This window comes from Furipterus horrens, unplaced genomic scaffold (assembly GCF_987537825.1).
Source record: "Furipterus horrens unplaced genomic scaffold, mFurHor1.1.pri manual_scaffold_17, whole genome shotgun sequence".
NCBI classification, from domain to species: domain Eukaryota; kingdom Metazoa; phylum Chordata; class Mammalia; order Chiroptera; family Furipteridae; genus Furipterus; species Furipterus horrens.
This window is the reverse complement of record NW_028327187.1, coordinates 2,788,708-2,811,308: the sequence shown is the minus strand read 5'-3', so window position 1 is coordinate 2,811,308 and position 22,601 is coordinate 2,788,708. Positions and strand designations below refer to the sequence as shown.

Genomic DNA, 22,601 nt, shown 5'->3' with positions numbered 1-22,601 from the left:
GCCTACATTAATCATGGTGCTGCTAATTTCCTTTCACTTCAGAAAATGGTAAAGCACTCCAGTGATAGTCAAATGTACTTATGAGGGAACATTAAAAAGCAGGTTCTTAATTATGCAAATTACATTGAGTTTATTTTGTTTTACCATTAACGAAAAGACCAAACTTATAGGTATGAGGTGAATGCCATTATTTTAGGAAAAGCTTCTTTTTGAATAGGAAGTGTTTATTCATACTGGGTGAGGAGAAGCTAGAAGAAAATAGGACAATAATCTGTGTCAGATGTTGCATTTGTTAGGCTTATATACTTAAAGAGAGTGAAGAAAAAGGATATTTTGAAGAATTAAATTCTGAAAGTGATAATGTTTTTTTGTCTAAAGAAAGAAAATAAAAGAGCTTAAGGGACACCCCTGTAAAAACAAAAAATGAGCAAACAGATTGTATGTAGAAAGTGAAAATCTATTTACATTGGAAAATTCTGCTCAAAGGGGCTCACACATTGGTTGGTTATGTTCCCCTCTTGCACATTCTTTTATTCTGGAGGATTTTAGAGAGAGGAGTTTGCGATTGCTCCTAAGTCCTTGAATCAAACCTCTTTGGCACCCATTTAGCAGATGATGAAACTAAAGCACAGAGAGGTTTAGTTCCACGTCACAAGCGGAGTAGATGGCACAGAAAAATTCAATCAGAGTTTCTGCATTCACGGTCCCTTGCTGGCTTTTTAAATCACGCTGCCTTGTGGACACAATAACCGAGGAAGAAAAATGAGCTGTTGGAAAAGCGTGAAAACCTGTATCTGGGCTGCATCGTCTCGAGTTTTGCTTGGGATAGTTGACCCGAACCCAAACGTACCTGACTTCAGAATGAAAAGTGAGGAATGACAGGGAACCTTCAGAGCCCAGCCTCTCGCTCATAAACATATCTACTGTCATGGCCTTAAAGACCTTCATGCTCACTCGCTGAAGTCTAGCAACTTATTCTGGGATGCCAACAGTAGAGTTTAGTTCTCCGTTTCTGAGTCCACTGCTCTGAGCTATTCCGACTTGGAAGAAAACAGTCTTTATTATTTCAAAGCAGGAAAGAGATGTGGGGTGAAGTTTTTCCTTTGGGGAGTGTCAATGCCTAAAAAAAATATTTTGCAAGCAAGTAAGGAATAGGGAGGGGAAAGTAAGAAATCTGGATGGAAACATGCATTACTTGTATTACAGCTACCTTCAGAATAATGAGAATTTTAAAATTGAAATGTGAAGTTTCAACTGTTGAATTCTGCCTGGGAAGTAAGAACTTCTCCGGATGTAAAGCAGGCATGTGGCTGTGGAAAATTATGTATACTTTGAAGTTAACGAACTATCTACATTTGGCTACAGATGTAACTTAGTTCTAATTCGTAGATTTATAGACTGTTTCTTTTATGTCTCTCACTTAACAACTTAAAACATTTATCACCTCATGGCTCCATATGGCAGATATCTAAAGGGGCTTTCCTGGGTCCTCGGAGGCCTGCACAGCTGAAGTGCAGGTGGGCTTCTCTCTGGAAGCTTCGCACAAGACCCTGCTCACAAGCTCATTGAAGTTGCTGGCAGAATCGAGTTCATTTCAGTTGCAGGACTTGCATCAGCTCGAGGCTGCCCTTGGCTTCTAGAAGCCACCCGCATCCTTGACACATGCCCCGCTTCATCTTTAAGCCACTGTACCACACTGGACATCTCAGGTTATTTCAAGTGGTTTTAGTTTAATATGAGTTACTAATATTTATCCATGGAGAGTAGAAATTTTAAATCAGCAAGAAAACTGCATTCTCTATTTATTAATTGAATGTGTGCTTCTCAGACTGCATCCCTAAACAGAGAGGTTAATAGTGACCAGCCTCCTAAACGTTTGCTTAGCTTCCTGAGCTCTCCTGAGTTGTGATCCTAACACCACGCTGCTCAATGTTCTGATTGACATTTGAACCTGAAATCTTAACCCTTGAGATCATCAAGAGACTATACACAGACTGACCACTACCGATGGGCCATCATTTGCCAGACGTGAAAACCTACATCCGGGCTAGTTGTAACCGCAAAGAAAACCTGTGTGATGACACAAAGCAAAAGGCAGTGGCTTTTACAGAAAGCCAGGAGCAGCTACAGCAGTTGAGCTGAAGCCTTCCCAAGGCTGCGAAGCTTAGCAAAGCATGGCCCCAGGAACCCTGACGCACTGTACATGTTTCACAGTGCAGAGGGTTTAGGGTCAAACACTATGCATGGCAGGTCATGAATTGGCTGGTCTGGCCGGAGCAGAAGACTCATTTGAGAAGTAATTGGAGAAAAGACAAAAACTACATTGAGGCAGATTGCTAGACTAACGCCTTTAGACTTCATTTTGTATGTGATCGGGAAACACTGTAGGCTGTAGAGCAAAAGATGACATAATGAACGGATGTTTCACCAAAATTCATAACACAGTGTGTGCAGAATGGACCGGAACAATGAAGCCTCCTGTTTAACACAACCAGGGCCCGAAGTGATGACGGGCTGCACTGCGGTGTTAGAAACAGGAGAGATAAAGGTGGAAACTTACAACATCTGTTACAATGGAACAAAACTCCTAAATGCTGAGAGTGAAAGGAGAGGATGAGGACTAATCTAAACTACCCTCAAGTTGATCGCTTTGGTAACGGAGAGCATGCCTGCCTTGGGGGAGGCACATGCACATGTTGAAGCTGAGATGCCAATAGAATATGCGCAGAGAGGAATGCTCACTTCCTGTCCACTCCCTTCATAGCTGATGTTTTGCACAGTGATGCAGTCTTTCAATTCAAGAATGCCTTTATTTTAAAACATGCGTGTGACAGGGATATGATACACCTGAAAAGGGGACATGTTTATTTAATTTGATTTACCCTAAGATTTACTAAGGTGCCTTAAATCTACTGATGTGAGTACGAATTGCTAGCAGAAAAAAAAAGGGGGCCGCTAAGAATTCCAGCCATACGCCAGCATTTCTGTTATGCAATGTTTGTTAATTACACTGAGAACTGGATTCGAATTCGGTCAATTTATGACAGAAAATGAACTTGTTTAAAGGTGCTCACACCAGCCTAGAGCACATTTGATTTAAACAGGGAGCAGAGGCAAGTAAATGAGGTGTAAAATAGCTTCCCAATTATACTTTCTATCAACGGAGTAGTCAGCCCTTAAATTGTTTATTACATCAGATTTCTTTTTTATTGAAGGAAAAACAGAAAACCAGTGTTAGCAAGGGAATTAAGCATGACAATTTAAAGTAATAGCCATACTACTTTAATATGTGATGAAATACACGTTAAGAAAATACTAAAATTATAGGTTAAAAATTGCTGCATAATAATAAATGTTAAAAATTTTCAACTTGCCAAAAAGATGTAACTCTTTTAAATCTGTGTGCACCAGATGAAAATGAATAAAATAAAAATAATAGAATAAAAATATTAAAAATAAAATAAATGCTGTAGATAATTCAATTTATTATAATTCTAATATTAATGCATCCTCAGTTGTTCTTCGTGATCCTTGCTATTACCATGCATGACCCATTAAAAAGAAGAGGTTTCCTTCATCCCCTGAACACCCTGTGTTAAAGAGAATTTCCTTCAATTCCCTAACTCTAAGGTAATGCTGGTGTTGACGCTTTTCATATACCCACATGTAAGTTTTGGCGATGTGTCTAAGGACTAAAGAAGGGACCAAGTGCCTTTGCCCCGGGTGCATCTTTTTGTTCCTCGTATTGCTGGCTCCTAGAGACATGATGAGCTCCATTTCAAGTTCCTATGAACGAAGGGATGATTGACGCCCAGTTTAGCATAAGCACCATTTTATGAGAGTTACCATAGTGACCAGGTTCCAGTGATCAGCTGGAACAGTTTCACGTATGATTCATGTTAATTGCTTATTTTGCATGGATGACTTTTTCTGGGTTGCTGAATGGGGTGCTGCTAGCTTGGATCTGGCTGCAAATACAATCCGGTGTGATAGTGAGGAAAGCGATCAGTTTGCCAACACTGAGAGAAGATGGATTCAGGTTGCTGCGAGGTCAGACCTTCTTTCTCTTCATAAATACTAAAAGGTCAAGTAGAGTTGAACTACCATTGGCATCCTTGAAATGCTGTAGTAAATGTCAGACCTAAGAGATTATTATTAATCCACGATGCAATGAAAAGACTTACCGTTCTCTCAGAAAGATTCTTATTGAACAGAAATTTACCAGCACATTTAAAGAGTAAACAACACCTTCGAAGCAAATGTCATTGGCAGGTTTCATGGCTTTTGGTGTAATCGAAAAGATGACACATTCAGGGTCTGCCCCAAAGGATTTTAAATATCAGTGAGAGCGCTGAAAAGTAAACCCCAGGCCATTATTAACAACCCACTTCAGGAATCCAACCCCAGTGGTCATTCACAGTTGCTGCTAATACTCCCGTTATAACCTCAGCAGTTTGTTCAGTTTGTCCCAGAATGTTACAAGAGTTTCTTCAAAGAGGATGGCATGGCTTGTGATTCCTCACTCAATCATGTGTGACCGTATGATTTATATTTACTACCTTGAAGGCTCATCACATCAGCGATGAATTCACTAACAAGACTTTTAAAAAAAGCAAAGTCACTCACCTTACTAAGTAACTTACACCTTGGTTCATATACAGATGACTGGTGACATGGAATAAAAATAATTCCAATAGTGACATTTCATAATGTTAATAGGAAAAGTATCAACTAGTACAACTTCAAATAAATAGAACATGGAGTGTGTCATATCCTGTTGACAACAGAAGACCTACTGAATTTCCCCTCTTCAGGAACTTCCAACTCTGCAAAGTCTATATATAAATGGCTGATGTAATTCACTTGACCTGCAGAAATATGAAATGCTATTGATACACTGTATTTCAAGTTGGGTTATTCTTCAGTCTTAGGAAGCTGAGCTATTATTTCATTTCTTCTAAATAAGTTTGTAGAAAGAAGGGTAAAATACTTATGAAAGTAAATTATGTTAAAGGATGAACCAGAACCAAAGAAAAATCATGATTCTTTGGAATAATAGTTCCCCAAACCACATATAAATGTTAAACCCAATGATGATTCTATAAACCCGAATCCTTCAAAGATGTAGCTGAATTGTTTAATAAAAGTTCTGCTGTTTTATAGGGTTGTTGTTACAATCGAACAACTTTCGTTTGTGGCGCTCATGGGTGCTACATTCACAGAGCCATTTGGGTGGGAGCTTTTTTTAAAAAAGCCCTGTTTTATTCTACAGAGTACAAATAACCCTGTAATTAAACTGAAACAAATAATTGCCAACAAGTAATTATCATTTAATTAAAGAGTAATTACAGGGTTATTTGTACTCTAGAAAAGAAAGCGCTACTGAAATCAGTAATGCAATCAATAATTGAGCAGAAACAGGATGCTGCAGAGATGGAGCTTTCAACCTGTGCTGATTACTTTGTCATCCCAAGACCAGTTTCCTGGTTAAACCACCACATGTTTATTTGTCTTGATTAATATGTAAATATCTGCCTGATGTTAATAGAGCTCTTAAAGATAAGAAGAATGGCACGGTCATCTATCAAGAATGATCTCTCCCAACTTTGTGTGGAGTTATCTGCAGTGTTTCATCAGGTTGTCAGGCATGTGTTCTTCGAAAGGAAATGCAGGAGCTTTAACGCTAGGAATAGCTTATTACAGAGGATCATTAGGTCTAAAAGGAAAAATAAAGCTATCTTTCATTAGGATGGAGAGCTATTGGATATAAAGCACTTTCACAAACTTTATTCTAATTAATTTCTTCTAGGGGCTCAGGTCTTCTCCCCAGAAGTAACAATGAAAGCATCTGAATGTGATTTTTGCTCACTGATAAATTTAAACAAGTTTGAAAATGTATGTCGCACAATCATACTCATTAAAGAGTTCATCATAAATTTTAATAAGAGGTCAAACACACGTCTCTCTCTCTGTCACTAGAGCATAAGCTCCTCAGAGGCAGAAGCTCTTATAGGCCCTCACAGACCCAAACCCTTGACCTTGTCAAGCTTACATTTTAACCTCTGTGACCTTCATACCTAGTGCCAACAGCAGACACACTGAAGGGACGCCTAGTGCGTGCTTGTTTGCCGGACAGTTGAGTGAATGATCTTGTCACTGCACGCGTGCGACTCCAGGGACTTTTAGTCTTTGAGCAGATGTCGAGGCTGGTGGAACCTCTGACAGAAGACAGTGGCGTGGCATCTACCCTTCTTTAACCTTGGACATAGTCAAATTTGGATGGATCGTATTTTGAAGGTTGTATAATGGCTGCAGAGTCCAAGATTGAAAACTGATTATTTGACAACTGAATAATGCAGCTAGCCTGAGATTCAGGTTGGCCAAGGAGAATAGAGCCATCTAAGGAGTATTTGGAAATTGTAGCAACAGTGCACTACCATTTCCCGCCTTTATTAACGGACCGATTTAATTAACCATTTCCTGGACCCTGCTGTGTGCTATACACCATGAGACTCTCTCCGGATCCAGTGAGACACAGGACCAGAAATATGTGCTGCCATCTTGTAATGGAACCAGTGACACTGTCTCCGTTTCACAGTGTGCGGTCGACAGCTGGCTCATGGGTTGCAAGTAGAGGGAGCCAGTGGGCAGGTGATCGTGAGCATGGGGACAGCGCTGAAATGCTGCCATTGCAAAGTCACAGCGAGCAGTCAGGCGGCCCTGAGCACAGTCCATGGCCTTGGGTTCTGACGAATAGGAAGACACAAAGAAGCGCTTAAAAAGTACGGATTCGGTGACTACTGACCAAGCTAATGTGCCTTCTTCTAACGACTGGATAGACCCTGATGAATGTTGTTCAGTGATCTTGGGCTCCTTTAGGGCATTTGAAATAAATAGCATATTTCTCTTCTCACTAGTCCTTAAAAGAGTTAGGCATCACACAGGACAAGGACAAACAGGATAGCATCACTGAATTAAAGAAAATAAATTATGGTGCAGATACAAGCAGAAAGAGAGAGGGAGAGGAGAATCAGTTTATAAAATTGAGACATTAAATGAGAAAAAGACTTTTTTGGTGCTAGACTGATATACAATATTGATGTACAATGAAAGAAAATAACGCCAGCAGTGTATGAAAAATGACCTGCGTAATGGCACCTCTATGTAAGGTTGCTAGGAGTTGTCTTCATTTAAAAGCAGAGTTTGTCTTACATTGATGGAGCACTTTGCTACTGCGAAGTTGATAGAGTGAGGTTCGATTTAAATTTCTTTTTGAACCAGAAGTCATTTTTGGAAATGTTCTCTATCTGAACCCCATACATTTTTGTGGCTTGGCTTATTTAATATCGTGTTTTGCAGTATTTTGTCAAAACCTCTATCATTCAGCTTTGTAAGCGGAATGTCTGCGAAAAAGCAACAGCAATATCTTCGGCAACATTAGAATGTAATATGCGAAATATATTGGGTGACCTGAGATTGACTTGATGTTAATGTTGGATGACTTATGTGTCTCTTCATTGCGGTAACAGCTGCCCAGGGAAGCCCGATGCTGACTTTCCATTTCGCTCTTTTACGGATTAACACTTGTAACCTGTTCACACTATGGCGGAGGGTGCGCCGCTGCAGTGCGTACGTTAGGTTAATGCTGCAAGTTGGGTCTCCCCTCATCAGTTAGAAACACCGACCGGGGAGAGAAGGCGGCCTAGATTGCAAAGGGGGCAGCTTTTGTTGGCACAGCTACTCCAAGAGAGTGAACTGCTAGTTATACTGCTGTTTTACAAAATAGGGGAAAAAAAACCTACTGGGGCCGTGGGTCCTTTGTTACTTGTGTGCTCTGGCAGCTGTGGGAACGCTAATAATCATCAGGTCTCACTCTGCACCCCTCAGCTCTGCGCCCCTCACTCCTGGCATGCTGGGAAGAGGCTTAATTACTTCCCGTTCTGTACAGTTTTCATTCTGTGAGTCTCCATCTCAGATCTCAGTATGTGTATTAATACCAGGGATCAACTGTAGCTTAAAAAAAGAAAATCTTACCTTTATTCTATACCCTCATTGGATTAATAATTTGCATGTATATAGAAATCTAGGTTGAAACTCATAGTTTCCCTTGAAATTTGAAAGCACTTCTCTGTTATTTTTCAGAGTTTCTTTTTATGAACTCCAGTGCCATCCCATGTCCTCCCTTTTGTATGTAACAAGTTTTATTTCTGTTTGTTCTTTTCTTGTTTAGTTTTGCTTTGTTGTGGCTCTCTGGAGTTTTTAGCATCTTCTCCCAACACCTGGTTGATCTACTATTTCATGATATTATGCCTAAATATGGATTTTTCTCACAATTGTTTAGGGCACTTGGTGGATATCAAATCTTTTAGTTTGAAGTTTTCTTTTTACTATTATTATTATCATTTACTTTCCTTTAGTTTTTCTGTTTGTTCTTTCAGGAACACCTATTATTTATATATTGACATCTCCCTAAATAAAACGTCTTATTTTCTTATTTTTTGCTTCCTGTTTTCCATCTCTTTGTCTTTTTTGTTTTAAGTTTAGGGCATTTCCTCAACATTACTTTCCAACTCTTTGAAGGCTTCTATTGAAATTTTTGTTTTAATATATTTTAAATTTCAATGAGTTTGTTTCCTGAATGATCCTCATTATATTTAACAATTGTACCATCAACAGCAGGGGGTAACCGGGTTTCCCACAGCAGGTAGCTGGATTGCAAAGTGCTGGTTTGCAAATGGAATCTAAACTAGAAATGGATCTTTGATGGTTTTCATGTTTGTCATATGTTGGGACATTTAGTGGGAAGGAAAATGTCAGTCTTTTTGGAGTCAATGAACACAGTCTTTAATATAAAACTGTCCCTCTTGGCAATTAAATGCGATTAGGAGGCAAATGTAGCAAGCGATTGTATTTCCAAGAAGTGTCCACTTTTAACCTGATCTTTGTCTGTTTTTCAACAGCTCAAGGCCTGGCAGGCCTCCTAAACGTTCCCTGGGAGTGTTACAGGACAGTGCCCGTCTTCTGCCCCATTCAGTCCCAGGCCTCTTATCGCCGGGACTCATCACTCCGACAGGTAATAACAGCCGGCCCGTGGTCAGCCTCGGCCCTTTGTAGTGCTCAGCATTTGAAGTCATGTAATATTGATCTCACCGCCTTGTCCTTCAGAGCTTTTCAAGCTCCACCAGAGGTGACATGATTGAGTTTCCGAGTATTCACGGAAACAGTTCTGTTCCTCTAGCGACTCCCATCAAATAGATATGGCTCTTTAAAAAAGGAACTGTCATTTTCTTGCAGGAAAGACCTTTCAAGGCTTTATTGTCTGCATGCATGTATGTTTGTGTGTGTTGGTGAAAGGGATGGGGGGCGCACTGGCCAAGCTACCATTGTCCCCAAATCCTCCCAGAGTTTGATGCAGCACACCTGCTCACTTGTATGTCTCAGTCATTTATTTATTTTGGGTTTTCAAGGATTCTGGACATCCTTGGATCCTCTGCGAGCTATTACTGTAGGTTAACAATTGGATGATGCATACCTTGTGGCGGGACCTTGTGACGAGGAAAGAAAGTGCAACTTGTCACCGTCTTAAATACTAATCCAGTGGTTTTTCCTTCGAACACTGTGGCAAACCACGCACCCCTAAAAATATCAGTCTCCCAGATTAGCACCAGACATTTTGATGTTCTAAAAAATAACCTAAAACTGCTCAAAACACGTAAAAATAAGCTTAACATGCCTCTAATTGAAACTTTAAAAATCCTTACATCTAGTACGTGGTAGAATCCGTTTCCAGGTTAGCTATCAGCAAGTTTCACACTTGATATTCTACTTACGGTGCATTACAAACTTACCTTGCTTTAATTTTATTTAAAATAGCTTTGAGGAACTCGGTTGATACTTTTAACATGGTTTATTACAGGTTGGGATTTATCCTTTTTCTCCCAAATGATTATTTGCCTGCTTTACTTTAATTTCAGGTTTTAGGTCCTTATGTTTCAAAATATTTCTGTAAAGAAAGAGATAATGTTATACAGCTGTGTATAATTTTACAAAAAATTGGCAAATCAAATATTGAAAAAACTGTTGCCTTCTCTTTCAATGTCATGTGTGTGGACAGGCCCCTTTGAGCCTGCTAAGACTGCCTAAGTAATGGAACTTGTTCTACATTTGTTCATATTATTTCTGTCTATTTACAACTTGAAAATGGGGTCTAAACATAAAAGTAAAATGATGCTGTTTATTTTCAAATACTGTGATTTTTGTATATTATTTTTGCCTTTAAATTGTTGATTTCTCCTCAGCAATTACAAGCAAAAAAATGCAAGTAAAATATTTAAATATTGTTATGTTATCATCCTTAGATTTATTTAAGAAGCATTCTCAATTTATTCACATAGCTGACATATCAATCTTTAAATCTTTTAAATGGGTGGAGGAAGACAAAGGGGGGAAATTGGAACAAATGTAATAGAATAACAATAAAAATTATTTAATAAAAATGCAGAATATTTTCAGGTATGCTATATTATTTTATCTGCTCTACGTGTAGTTTAATTTCTATTTTACATGATTTTATTTTCTTTTTGATTTGTATTTTTATTTCAAAATTATTTACTTTCCTTTTGGTGATCAGTCCCCCTATATAATGAAACCTGATTCATTCGAACTTTATTTATTTAGAAGTTGAGATAATTCAGACAATAGGAATGCTAAGGTCTCTAGTATTAATAAAAATATATTTTTAGCCAATTAAAGTGACAAACAAGAAATGCCTCTGTGTGTGTGGGTGCAAATGTGTGCACGGGTGTAGGGTCTGAAATACTTGGGGGGTTTAAATGTACTTTAGGTCCCTAAAAATTAGTTTCTCAAGATCTTTTTCTATATAGCTAGTCAGCCTATCAAGTGCTGATGATAGGTCTTATTCACTCAGATGTAACTCATAGGATCTGTTCTTGACAATATTGTCTGATATTCATTTAGCTGTAACTCTAGAATCTGTCTCTACATCTGTATCTGTAAAGATATATATGCATGCTTTTCATTTAACACATATTAAGTGAATTTGTATTCTGCACCAAACAGCATGAGAAAAAATTGCAGCGCACTAAAATAAAATTAATTTTGGGAGTCAGAGTTTTCCAAACTTCTATTCAGCATTTCCCCTAATCATTAAGAATGTAGAATATATTTAAGAACATAAGGAGTGTTTATAAAAGAGAGGGAAAGGTTAATAAGAGAATGGGAATGGTTTATAAGTATGTGGGAAGGGTTTATAAAGCCTTAATATATATATATAAATACTAAAATAAATGTAAGGTTCTTACTTCGAAGATTTTAACCTATCACGGGATGGTGGTGATCTAGAATGTTATACCTGCAATAAGTGAGAGAATACTGTACTCCAAAAAGTTAGTGGAGCAACAAATGAATGTAGTAGATTAATTGCTTCACACTCTAGTAAAAATTGATGGCCAACATGAAATGTACTGGGCTTCATGTGAAACCCTCTCTCTACAGGAGTTTATTATTTGAAAGAAATTAGGTCTATGGATGTTTTAATATAAACAACAAAGAAAAAAACAGTTTCTACCATTAGAAAAATATGAATAGTCTATCTCTATTGCTCAGGACATAGCTCATAAATACTGCTGAAAATGTTAGACATCAGTTTTCATGAGTCATGTTAAATGAGGAATTTGCAAGATTCTAGCAGTGTGTAAGCAGTGAAAAGAGGCTATGAGGACATGACTCTGAGAGAAGCATTAATAATGTGATGGCAGGCGGTCAATGATGCCCCGCACTTGTGGGAAATAGCTGATGGGCGGGTCAGGTCCAGAAACAGTGACCAAGTCCCCCCTGGGAAGAACTGCAGGCCAAGTGAGGCCACAGAAAATAACCTGATGACTGAGCCGGGGAGAACATGTCGGCGGCAGAGTCAGGCAGGCCTAACAAGCCAATGACCGAGTCAGCCAGGCAGCATAAGTCGATGACCGAGTCAGCCAGGCAGCATAAGTCGATGACCGAGTCAGCCAGGCAGCATAAGTCGATGGCCGAGTCAGCCAGGCAGCATAAGTCGATGGCCGAGTCAGCCAGGCAGCATAAGTCGATGGCCGAGGCAGCCAGGCAGCATAAGTCGATGGCCGAGGCAGCCAGGCAGCATATGTCGATGACCGATCAGGGCCGTGTCATTCAGTGACAGAAGCAGACATGCAAAAGCACTCAATGACAGCTATTGAAGCAAAATAAGTGGATGAGCGAATCAAACCGGCAAAGTAAGTTGATGACTGAGTCAGGCAGAATGATGACCGAGTTGGAGAGGGAAAAAGGTGAAGACTGACGACCGTCAGAGGAAACAGATGGATCACAGAGTCGGCTGCTGAAAATAGCTGATAGAGATGACAGCACTCTCAGCTCAGAGAAGATCACCTATGAGCACATCACTCCAAGAAAAAGTTAATAATGAAATGGCACCGCGTGAGTGAGCTCTCGAATCTGGAAAGCAGCCCCATGGCGCAGTGTCCCTAAGGAAAGTATGACTAAGTCAACTCAGGGAAAGAGCTGATGGCAGACTCAGCCCCCGGGCACGTAGGGATGACGGACTCATCCGGGGATAGAAGTTGATGACCCAGTTCGCCCAGGGGGAACGGTCGATGACCAAGCCGGTCAGCAGAAACAGTTGAGGATGTAGATGACTGAAATGACAGGTGAGTGAAAAGAGGCTATGAGGACATGACTCCGAGAGAAGCATTAATAATGTGATGGCAGGCGGTCAATGATGCCCCGCACTTGTGGGAAATAGCTGATGGGCGGGTCAGGTCCAGAAACAGTGACCAAGTCCCTCCTGGGAAGAACTACGGGCCAAGTGAGGCCACAGAAAATAACCTGATGACTGAGCCGGGGAGAACATGTCGGCGGCAGAGTCAGGCAGGCCTAACAAGCCAATGACCGAGTCAGCCAGGCAGCATAAGTCGATGGCCGAGTCAGCCAGGCAGCATAAGTCGATGACCGAGTCAGCCAGGCAGCATAAGTCGATGACCGAGTCAGCCAGGCAGCATAAGTCGATGGCCGAGTCAGCCAGGCAGCATAAGTCGATGGCCGAGTCAGCCAGGCAGCATAAGTCGATGGCCGAGGCAGCCAGGCAGCATAAGTCGATGGCCGATCAGGGCCGTGTCATTCAGTGACAGAAGCAGACATGCAAAAGCACTCAATGACAGCTATTGAAGCAAAATAAGTGGATGATCGAATCAAACCGGCAAAGTAAGTTGATGACTGAGTCAGGCAGAATGATGACCGAGTTGGAGAGGGAAAAAGGTGAAGACTGACGACCGTCAGAGGAAACAGATGGATCACAGAGTCGGCTGCTGAAAATAGCTGATAGAGATGACAGCACTCTCAGCTCAGAGAAGATCACCTATGAGCACATCACTCCAAGAAAAAGTTAATAATGAAATGGCACCGCGTGAGTGAGCTCTCGAATCTGGAAAGCAGCCCCATGGCGCAGTGTCCCTAAGGAAAGTATGACTAAGTCAACTCAGGGAAAGAGCTGATGGCAGACTCAGCCCCCGGGCACGTAGGGATGACGGACTCATCCGGGGATAGAAGTTGATGACCCAGTTCGCCCAGGGGGAACGGTCGATGACCAAGCCGGTCAGCAGAAACAGTTGAGGATGTAGATGACTGAAATGACAGGTGAGTGAAAAGAGGCTATGAGGACATGACTCCGAGAGAAGCATTAATAATGTGATGGCAGGCGGTCAATGATGCCCCGCACTTGTGGGAAATAGCTGATGGGCGGGTCAGGTCCAGAAACAGTGACCAAGTCCCTCCTGGGAAGAACTACGGGCCAAGTGAGGCCACAGAAAATAACCTGATGACTGAGCCGGGGAGAACATGTCGGCGGCAGAGTCAGGCAGGCCTAACAAGCCAATGACCGAGTCAGCCAGGCAGCATAAGTCGATGGCCGAGTCAGCCAGGCAGCATAAGTCGATGACCGAGTCAGCCAGGCAGCATAAGTCGATGACCGAGTCAGCCAGGCAGCATAAGTCGATGGCCGAGTCAGCCAGGCAGCATAAGTCGATGGCCGAGTCAGCCAGGCAGCATAAGTCGATGGCCGAGTCAGCCAGGCAGCATAAGTCGATGGCCGAGGCAGCCAGGCAGCATATGTCGATGACCGATCAGGGCCGTGTCATTCAGTGACAGAAGCAGACATGCAAAAGCACTCAATGACAGCTATTGAAGCAAAATAAGTGGATGATCGAATCAAACCGGCAAAGTAAGTTGATGACTGAGTCAGGCAGAATGATGACCGAGTTGGAGAGGGAAAAAGGTGAAGACTGACGACCGTCAGAGGAAACAGATGGATCACAGAGTCGGCTGCTGAAAATAGCTGATAGAGATGACAGCACTCTCAGCTCAGAGAAGATCACCTATGAGCACATCACTCCAAGAAAAAGTTAATAATGAAATGGCACCGCGTGAGTGAGCTCTCGAATCTGGAAAGCAGCCCCATGGCGCAGTGTCCCTAAGGAAAGTATGACTAAGTCAACTCAGGGAAAGAGCTGATGGCAGACTCAGCCCCCGGGCACGTAGGGATGACGGACTCATCCGGGGATAGAAGTTGATGACCCAGTTCGCCCAGGGGGAACGGTCGATGACCAAGCCGGTCAGCAGAAACAGTTGAGGATGTAGATGACTGAAATGACAGGTGAGTGAAAAGAGGCTATGAGGACATGACTCCGAGAGAAGCATTAATAATGTGATGGCAGGCGGTCAATGATGCCCCGCACTTGTGGGAAATAGCTGATGGGCGGGTCAGGTCCAGAAACAGTGACCAAGTCCCTCCTGGGAAGAACTACGGGCCAAGTGAGGCCACAGAAAATAACCTGATGACTGAGCCGGGGAGAACATGTCGGCGGCAGAGTCAGGCAGGCCTAACAAGCCAATGACCGAGTCAGCCAGGCAGCATAAGTCGATGGCCGAGTCAGCCAGGCAGCATAAGTCGATGACCGAGTCAGCCAGGCAGCATAAGTCGATGACCGAGTCAGCCAGGCAGCATAAGTCGATGGCCGAGTCAGCCAGGCAGCATAAGTCGATGGCCGAGTCAGCCAGGCAGCATAAGTCGATGGCCGAGTCAGCCAGGCAGCATAAGTCGATGGCCGAGGCAGCCAGGCAGCATATGTCGATGACCGATCAGGGCCGTGTCATTCAGTGACAGAAGCAGACATGCAAAAGCACTCAATGACAGCTATTGAAGCAAAATAAGTGGATGAGCGAATCAAACCGGCAAAGTAAGTTGATGACTGAGTCAGGCAGAATGATGACCGAGTTGGAGAGGGAAAAAGGTGAAGACTGACGACCGTCAGAGGAAACAGATGGATCACAGAGTCGGCTGCTGAAAATAGCTGATAGAGATGACAGCACTCTCAGCTCAGAGAAGATCACCTATGAGCACATCACTCCAAGAAAAAGTTAATAATGAAATGGCACCGCGTGAGTGAGCTCTCGAATCTGGAAAGCAGCCCCATGGCGCAGTGTCCCTAAGGAAAGTATGACTAAGTCAACTCAGGGAAAGAGCTGATGGCAGACTCAGCCCCCGGGCACGTAGGGATGACGGACTCATCCGGGGATAGAAGTTGATGACCCAGTTCGCCCAGGGGGAACGGTCGATGACCAAGCCGGTCAGCAGAAACAGTTGAGGATGTAGATGACTGAAATGACAGGTGAGTGAAAAGAGGCTATGAGGACATGACTCCGAGAGAAGCATTAATAATGTGATGGCAGGCGGTCAATGATGCCCCGCACTTGTGGGAAATAGCTGATGGGCGGGTCAGGTCCAGAAACAGTGACCAAGTCCCTCCTGGGAAGAACTACGGGCCAAGTGAGGCCACAGAAAATAACCTGATGACTGAGCCGGGGAGAACATGTCGGCGGCAGAGTCAGGCAGGCCTAACAAGCCAATGACCGAGTCAGCCAGGCAGCATAAGTCGATGGCCGAGTCAGCCAGGCAGCATAAGTCGATGACCGAGTCAGCCAGGCAGCATAAGTCGATGACCGAGTCAGCCAGGCAGCATAAGTCGATGGCCGAGTCAGCCAGGCAGCATAAGTCGATGGCCGAGTCAGCCAGGCAGCATAAGTCGATGGCCGAGGCAGCCAGGCAGCATAAGTCGATGGCCGATCAGGGCCGTGTCATTCAGTGACAGAAGCAGACATGCAAAAGCACTCAATGACAGCTATTGAAGCAAAATAAGTGGATGATCGAATCAAACCGGCAAAGTAAGTTGATGACTGAGTCAGGCAGAATGATGACCGAGTTGGAGAGGGAAAAAGGTGAAGACTGACGACCGTCAGAGGAAACAGATGGATCACAGAGTCGGCTGCTGAAAATAGCTGATAGAGATGACAGCACTCTCAGCTCAGAGAAGATCACCTATGAGCACATCACTCCAAGAAAAAGTTAATAATGAAATGGCACCGCGTGAGTGAGCTCTCGAATCTGGAAAGCAGCCCCATGGCGCAGTGTCCCTAAGGAAAGTATGACTAAGTCAACTCAGGGAAAGAGCTGATGGCAGACTCAGCCCCCGGGCACGTAGGGATGACGGACTCATCCGGGGATAGAAGTTGATGACCCAGTTCGCCCAGGGGGAACGGTCGATGACCAAGCCGGTCAGCAGAAACAGTTGAGGATGTAGATGACTGAAATGACAGGTGAGTGAAAAGAGGCTATGAGGACATGACTCCGAGAGAAGCATTAATAATGTGATGGCAGGCGGTCAATGATGCCCCGCACTTGTGGGAAATAGCTGATGGGCGGGTCAGGTCCAGAAACAGTGACCAAGTCCCTCCTGGGAAGAACTACGGGCCAAGTGAGGCCACAGAAAATAACCTGATGACTGAGCCGGGGAGAACATGTCGGCGGCAGAGTCAGGCAGGCCTAACAAGCCAATGACCGAGTCAGCCAGGCAGCATAAGTCGATGGCCGAGTCAGCCAGGCAGCATAAGTCGATGACCGAGTCAGCCAGGCAGCATAAGTCGATGACCGAGTCAGCCAGGCAGCATAAGTCGATGGCCGAGTCAGCCAGGCAGCATAAGTCGATGGCCGAGTCAGCCAGGCAGCATAAGTCGATGGCCGAGTCAGCCAGGCAGCATAAGTCGATGGCCGAGGCAGCCAGGCAGCATATGTCGATGACCGATCAGGGCCGTGTCATTCAGTGACAGAAGCAGACATGCAAAAGCACTCAATGACAGCTATTGAAGCAAAATAAGTGGATGATCGAATCAAACCGGCAAAGTAAGTTGATGACTGAGTCAGGCAGAATGATGACCGAGTTGGAGAGGGAAAAAGGTGAAGACTGACGACCGTCAGAGGAAACAGATGGATCACAGAGTCGGCTGCTGAAAATAGCTGATAGAGATGACAGCACTCTCAGCTCAGAGAAGATCACCTATGAGCACATCACTCCAAGAAAAAGTTAATAATGAAATGGCACCGCGTGAGTGAGCTCTCGAATCTGGAAAGCAGCCCCATGGCGCAGTGTCCCTAAGGAAAGTATGACTAAGTCAACTCAGGGAAAGAGCTGATGGCAGACTCAGCCCCCGGGCACGTAGGGATGACGGACTCATCCGGGGATAGAAGTTGATGACCCAGTTCGCCCAGGGGGAACGGTCGATGACCAAGCCGGTCAGCAGAAACAGTTGAGGATGTAGATGACTGAAATGACAGGTGAGTGAAAAGAGGCTATGAGGACATGACTCCGAGAGAAGCATTAATAATGTGATGGCAGGCGGTCAATGATGCCCCGCACTTGTGGGAAATAGCTGATGGGCGGGTCAGGTCCAGAAACAGTGACCAAGTCCCTCCTGGGAAGAACTACGGGCCAAGTGAGGCCACAGAAAATAACCTGATGACTGAGCCGGGGAGAACATGTCGGCGGCAGAGTCAGGCAGGCCTAACAAGCCAATGACCGAGTCAGCCAGGCAGCATAAGTCGATGGCCGAGTCAGCCAGGCAGCATAAGTCGATGACCGAGTCAGCCAGGCAGCATAAGTCGATGACCGAGTCAGCCAGGCAGCATAAGTCGATGGCCGAGTCAGCCAGGCAGCATAAGTCGATGGCCGAGTCAGCCAGGCAGCATAAGTCGATGGCCGAGTCAGCCAGGCAGCATAAGTCGATGGCCGAGGCAGCCAGGCAGCATATGTCGATGACCGATCAGGGCCGTGTCATTCAGTGACAGAAGCAGACATGCAAAAGCACTCAATGACAGCTATTGAAGCAAAATAAGTGGATGATCGAATCAAACCGGCAAAGTAAGTTGATGACTGAGTCAGGCAGAATGATGACCGAGTTGGAGAGGGAAAAAGGTGAAGACTGACGACCGTCAGAGGAAACAGATGGATCACAGAGTCGGCTGCTGAAAATAGCTGATAGAGATGACAGCACTCTCAGCTCAGAGAAGATCACCTATGAGCACATCACTCCAAGAAAAAGTTAATAATGAAATGGCACCGCGTGAGTGAGCTCTCGAATCTGGAAAGCAGCCCCATGGCGCAGTGTCCCTAAGGAAAGTATGACTAAGTCAACTCAGGGAAAGAGCTGATGGCAGACTCAGCCCCCGGGCACGTAGGGATGACGGACTCATCCGGGGATAGAAGTTGATGACCCAGTTCGCCCAGGGGGAACGGTCGATGACCAAGCCGGTCAGCAGAAACAGTTGAGGATGTAGATGACTGAAATGACAGGTGAGTGAAAAGAGGCTATGAGGACATGACTCCGAGAGAAGCATTAATAATGTGATGGCAGGCGGTCAATGATGCCCCGCACTTGTGGGAAATAGCTGATGGGCGGGTCAGGTCCAGAAACAGTGACCAAGTCCCTCCTGGGAAGAACTACGGGCCAAGTGAGGCCACAGAAAATAACCTGATGACTGAGCCGGGGAGAACATGTCGGCGGCAGAGTCAGGCAGGCCTAACAAGCCAATGACCGAGTCAGCCAGGCAGCATAAGTCGATGGCCGAGTCAGCCAGGCAGCATAAGTCGATGACCGAGTCAGCCAGGCAGCATAAGTCGATGACCGAGTCAGCCAGGCAGCATAAGTCGATGGCCGAGTCAGCCAGGCAGCATAAGTCGATGGCCGAGTCAGCCAGGCAGCATAAGTCGATGGCCGAGGCAGCCAGGCAGCATATGTCGATGACCGATCAGGGCCGTGTCATTCAGTGACAGAAGCAGACATGCAAAAGCACTCAATGACAGCTATTGAAGCAAAATAAGTGGATGATCGAATCAAACCGGCAAAGTAAGTTGATGACTGAGTCAGGCAGAATGATGACCGAGTTGGAGAGGGAAAAAGGTGAAGACTGACGACCGTCAGAGGAAACAGATGGATCACAGAGTCGGCTGCTGAAAATAGCTGATAGAGATGACAGCACTCTCAGCTCAGAGAAGATCACCTATGAGCACATCACTCCAAGAAAAAGTTAATAATGAAATGGCACCGCGTGAGTGAGCTCTCGAATCTGGAAAGCAGCCCCATGGCGCAGTGTCCCTAAGGAAAGTATGACTAAGTCAACTCAGGGAAAGAGCTGATGGCAGACTCAGCCCCCGGGCACGTAGGGATGACGGACTCATCCGGGGATAGAAGTTGATGACCCAGTTCGCCCAGGGGGAACGGTCGATGACCAAGCCGGTCAGCAGAAACAGTTGAGGATGTAGATGACTGAAATGACAGGTGAGTGAAAAGAGGCTATGAGGACATGACTCCGAGAGAAGCATTAATAATGTGATGGCAGGCGGTCAATGATGCCCCGCACTTGTGGGAAATAGCTGATGGGCGGGTCAGGTCCAGAAACAGTGACCAAGTCCCTCCTGGGAAGAACTACGGGCCAAGTGAGGCCACAGAAAATAACCTGATGACTGAGCCGGGGAGAACATGTCGGCGGCAGAGTCAGGCAGGCCTAACAAGCCAATGACCGAGTCAGCCAGGCAGCATAAGTCGATGGCCGAGTCAGCCAGGCAGCATAAGTCGATGACCGAGTCAGCCAGGCAGCATAAGTCGATGACCGAGTCAGCCAGGCAGCATAAGTCGATGGCCGAGTCAGCCAGGCAGCATAAGTCGATGGCCGAGTCAGCCAGGCAGCATAAGTCGATGGCCGAGTCAGCCAGGCAGCATAAGTCGATGGCCGAGGCAGCCAGGCAGCATATGTCGATGACCGATCAGGGCCGTGTCATTCAGTGACAGAAGCAGACATGCAAAAGCACTCAATGACAGCTATTGAAGCAAAATAAGTGGATGAGCGAATCAAACCGGCAAAGTAAGTTGATGACTGAGTCAGGCAGAATGATGACCGAGTTGGAGAGGGAAAAAGGTGAAGACTGACGACCGTCAGAGGAAACAGATGGATCACAGAGTCGGCTGCTGAAAATAGCTGATAGAGATGACAGCACTCTCAGCTCAGAGAAGATCACCTATGAGCACATCACTCCAAGAAAAAGTTAATAATGAAATGGCACCGCGTGAGTGAGCTCTCGAATCTGGAAAGCAGCCCCATGGCGCAGTGTCCCTAAGGAAAGTATGACTAAGTCAACTCAGGGAAAGAGCTGATGGCAGACTCAGCCCCCGGGCACGTAGGGATGACGGACTCATCCGGGGATAGAAGTTGATGACCCAGTTCGCCCAGGGGGAACGGTCGATGACCAAGCCGGTCAGCAGAAACAGTTGAGGATGTAGATGACTGAAATGACAGGTGAGTGAAAAGAGGCTATGAGGACATGACTCCGAGAGAAGCATTAATAATGTGATGGCAGGCGGTCAATGATGCCCCGCACTTGTGGGAAATAGCTGATGGGCGGGTCAGGTCCAGAAACAGTGACCAAGTCCCTCCTGGGAAGAACTACGGGCCAAGTGAGGCCACAGAAAATAACCTGATGACTGAGCCGGGGAGAACATGTCGGCGGCAGAGTCAGGCAGGCCTAACAAGCCAATGACCGAGTCAGCCAGGCAGCATAAGTCGATGGCCGAGTCAGCCAGGCAGCATAAGTCGATGACCGAGTCAGCCAGGCAGCATAAGTCGATGACCGAGTCAGCCAGGCAGCATAAGTCGATGGCCGAGTCAGCCAGGCAGCATAAGTCGATGGCCGAGTCAGCCAGGCAGCATAAGTCGATGGCCGAGTCAGCCAGGCAGCATAAGTCGATGGCCGAGGCAGCCAGGCAGCATATGTCGATGACCGATCAGGGCCGTGTCATTCAGTGACAGAAGCAGACATGCAAAAGCACTCAATGACAGCTATTGAAGCAAAATAAGTGGATGATCGAATCAAACCGGCAAAGTAAGTTGATGACTGAGTCAGGCAGAATGATGACCGAGTTGGAGAGGGAAAAAGGTGAAGACTGACGACCGTCAGAGGAAACAGATGGATCACAGAGTCGGCTGCTGAAAATAGCTGATAGAGATGACAGCACTCTCAGCTCAGAGAAGATCACCTATGAGCACATCACTCCAAGAAAAAGTTAATAATGAAATGGCACCGCGTGAGTGAGCTCTCGAATCTGGAAAGCAGCCCCATGGCGCAGTGTCCCTAAGGAAAGTATGACTAAGTCAACTCAGGGAAAGAGCTGATGGCAGACTCAGCCCCCGGGCACGTAGGGATGACGGACTCATCCGGGGATAGAAGTTGATGACCCAGTTCGCCCAGGGGGAACGGTCGATGACCAAGCCGGTCAGCAGAAACAGTTGAGGATGTAGATGACTGAAATGACAGGTGAGTGAAAAGAGGCTATGAGGACATGACTCCGAGAGAAGCATTAATAATGTGATGGCAGGCGGTCAATGATGCCCCGCACTTGTGGGAAATAGCTGATGGGCGGGTCAGGTCCAGAAACAGTGACCAAGTCCCTCCTGGGAAGAACTACGGGCCAAGTGAGGCCACAGAAAATAACCTGATGACTGAGCCGGGGAGAACATGTCGGCGGCAGAGTCAGGCAGGCCTAACAAGCCAATGACCGAGTCAGCCAGGCAGCATAAGTCGATGGCCGAGTCAGCCAGGCAGCATAAGTCGATGACCGAGTCAGCCAGGCAGCATAAGTCGATGACCGAGTCAGCCAGGCAGCATAAGTCGATGGCCGAGTCAGCCAGGCAGCATAAGTCGATGGCCGAGTCAGCCAGGCAGCATAAGTCGATGGCCGAGTCAGCCAGGCAGCATAAGTCGATGGCCGAGGCAGCCAGGCAGCATATGTCGATGACCGATCAGGGCCGTGTCATTCAGTGACAGAAGCAGACATGCAAAAGCACTCAATGACAGCTATTGAAGCAAAATAAGTGGATGATCGAATCAAACCGGCAAAGTAAGTTGATGACTGAGTCAGGCAGAATGATGACCGAGTTGGAGAGGGAAAAAGGTGAAGACTGACGACCGTCAGAGGAAACAGATGGATCACAGAGTCGGCTGCTGAAAATAGCTGATAGAGATGACAGCACTCTCAGCTCAGAGAAGATCACCTATGAGCACATCACTCCAAGAAAAAGTTAATAATGAAATGGCACCGCGTGAGTGAGCTCTCGAATCTGGAAAGCAGCCCCATGGCGCAGTGTCCCTAAGGAAAGTATGACTAAGTCA

At 45.3% G+C, this 22,601-nt stretch overlaps 1 protein-coding gene across 3 annotated transcripts in view; it reads left to right on the top strand.

The window, feature by feature from the left end:
* The window catches only part of DACH2 (dachshund family transcription factor 2), a 427,341-nt gene that overhangs the window by 191,840 nt on the left and 212,900 nt on the right, over window positions 1-22,601 (top strand). For all 3 annotated transcript variants that reach the window (XM_090264273.1, XM_090264271.1, XM_090264272.1), the window contains one exon: window positions 8,961-9,073. In XM_090264273.1, coding sequence (XP_090120399.1) covers window positions 8,961-9,073 — 113 coding nt within the window. The remainder of the gene's footprint in view (window positions 1-8,960; window positions 9,074-22,601) is intronic.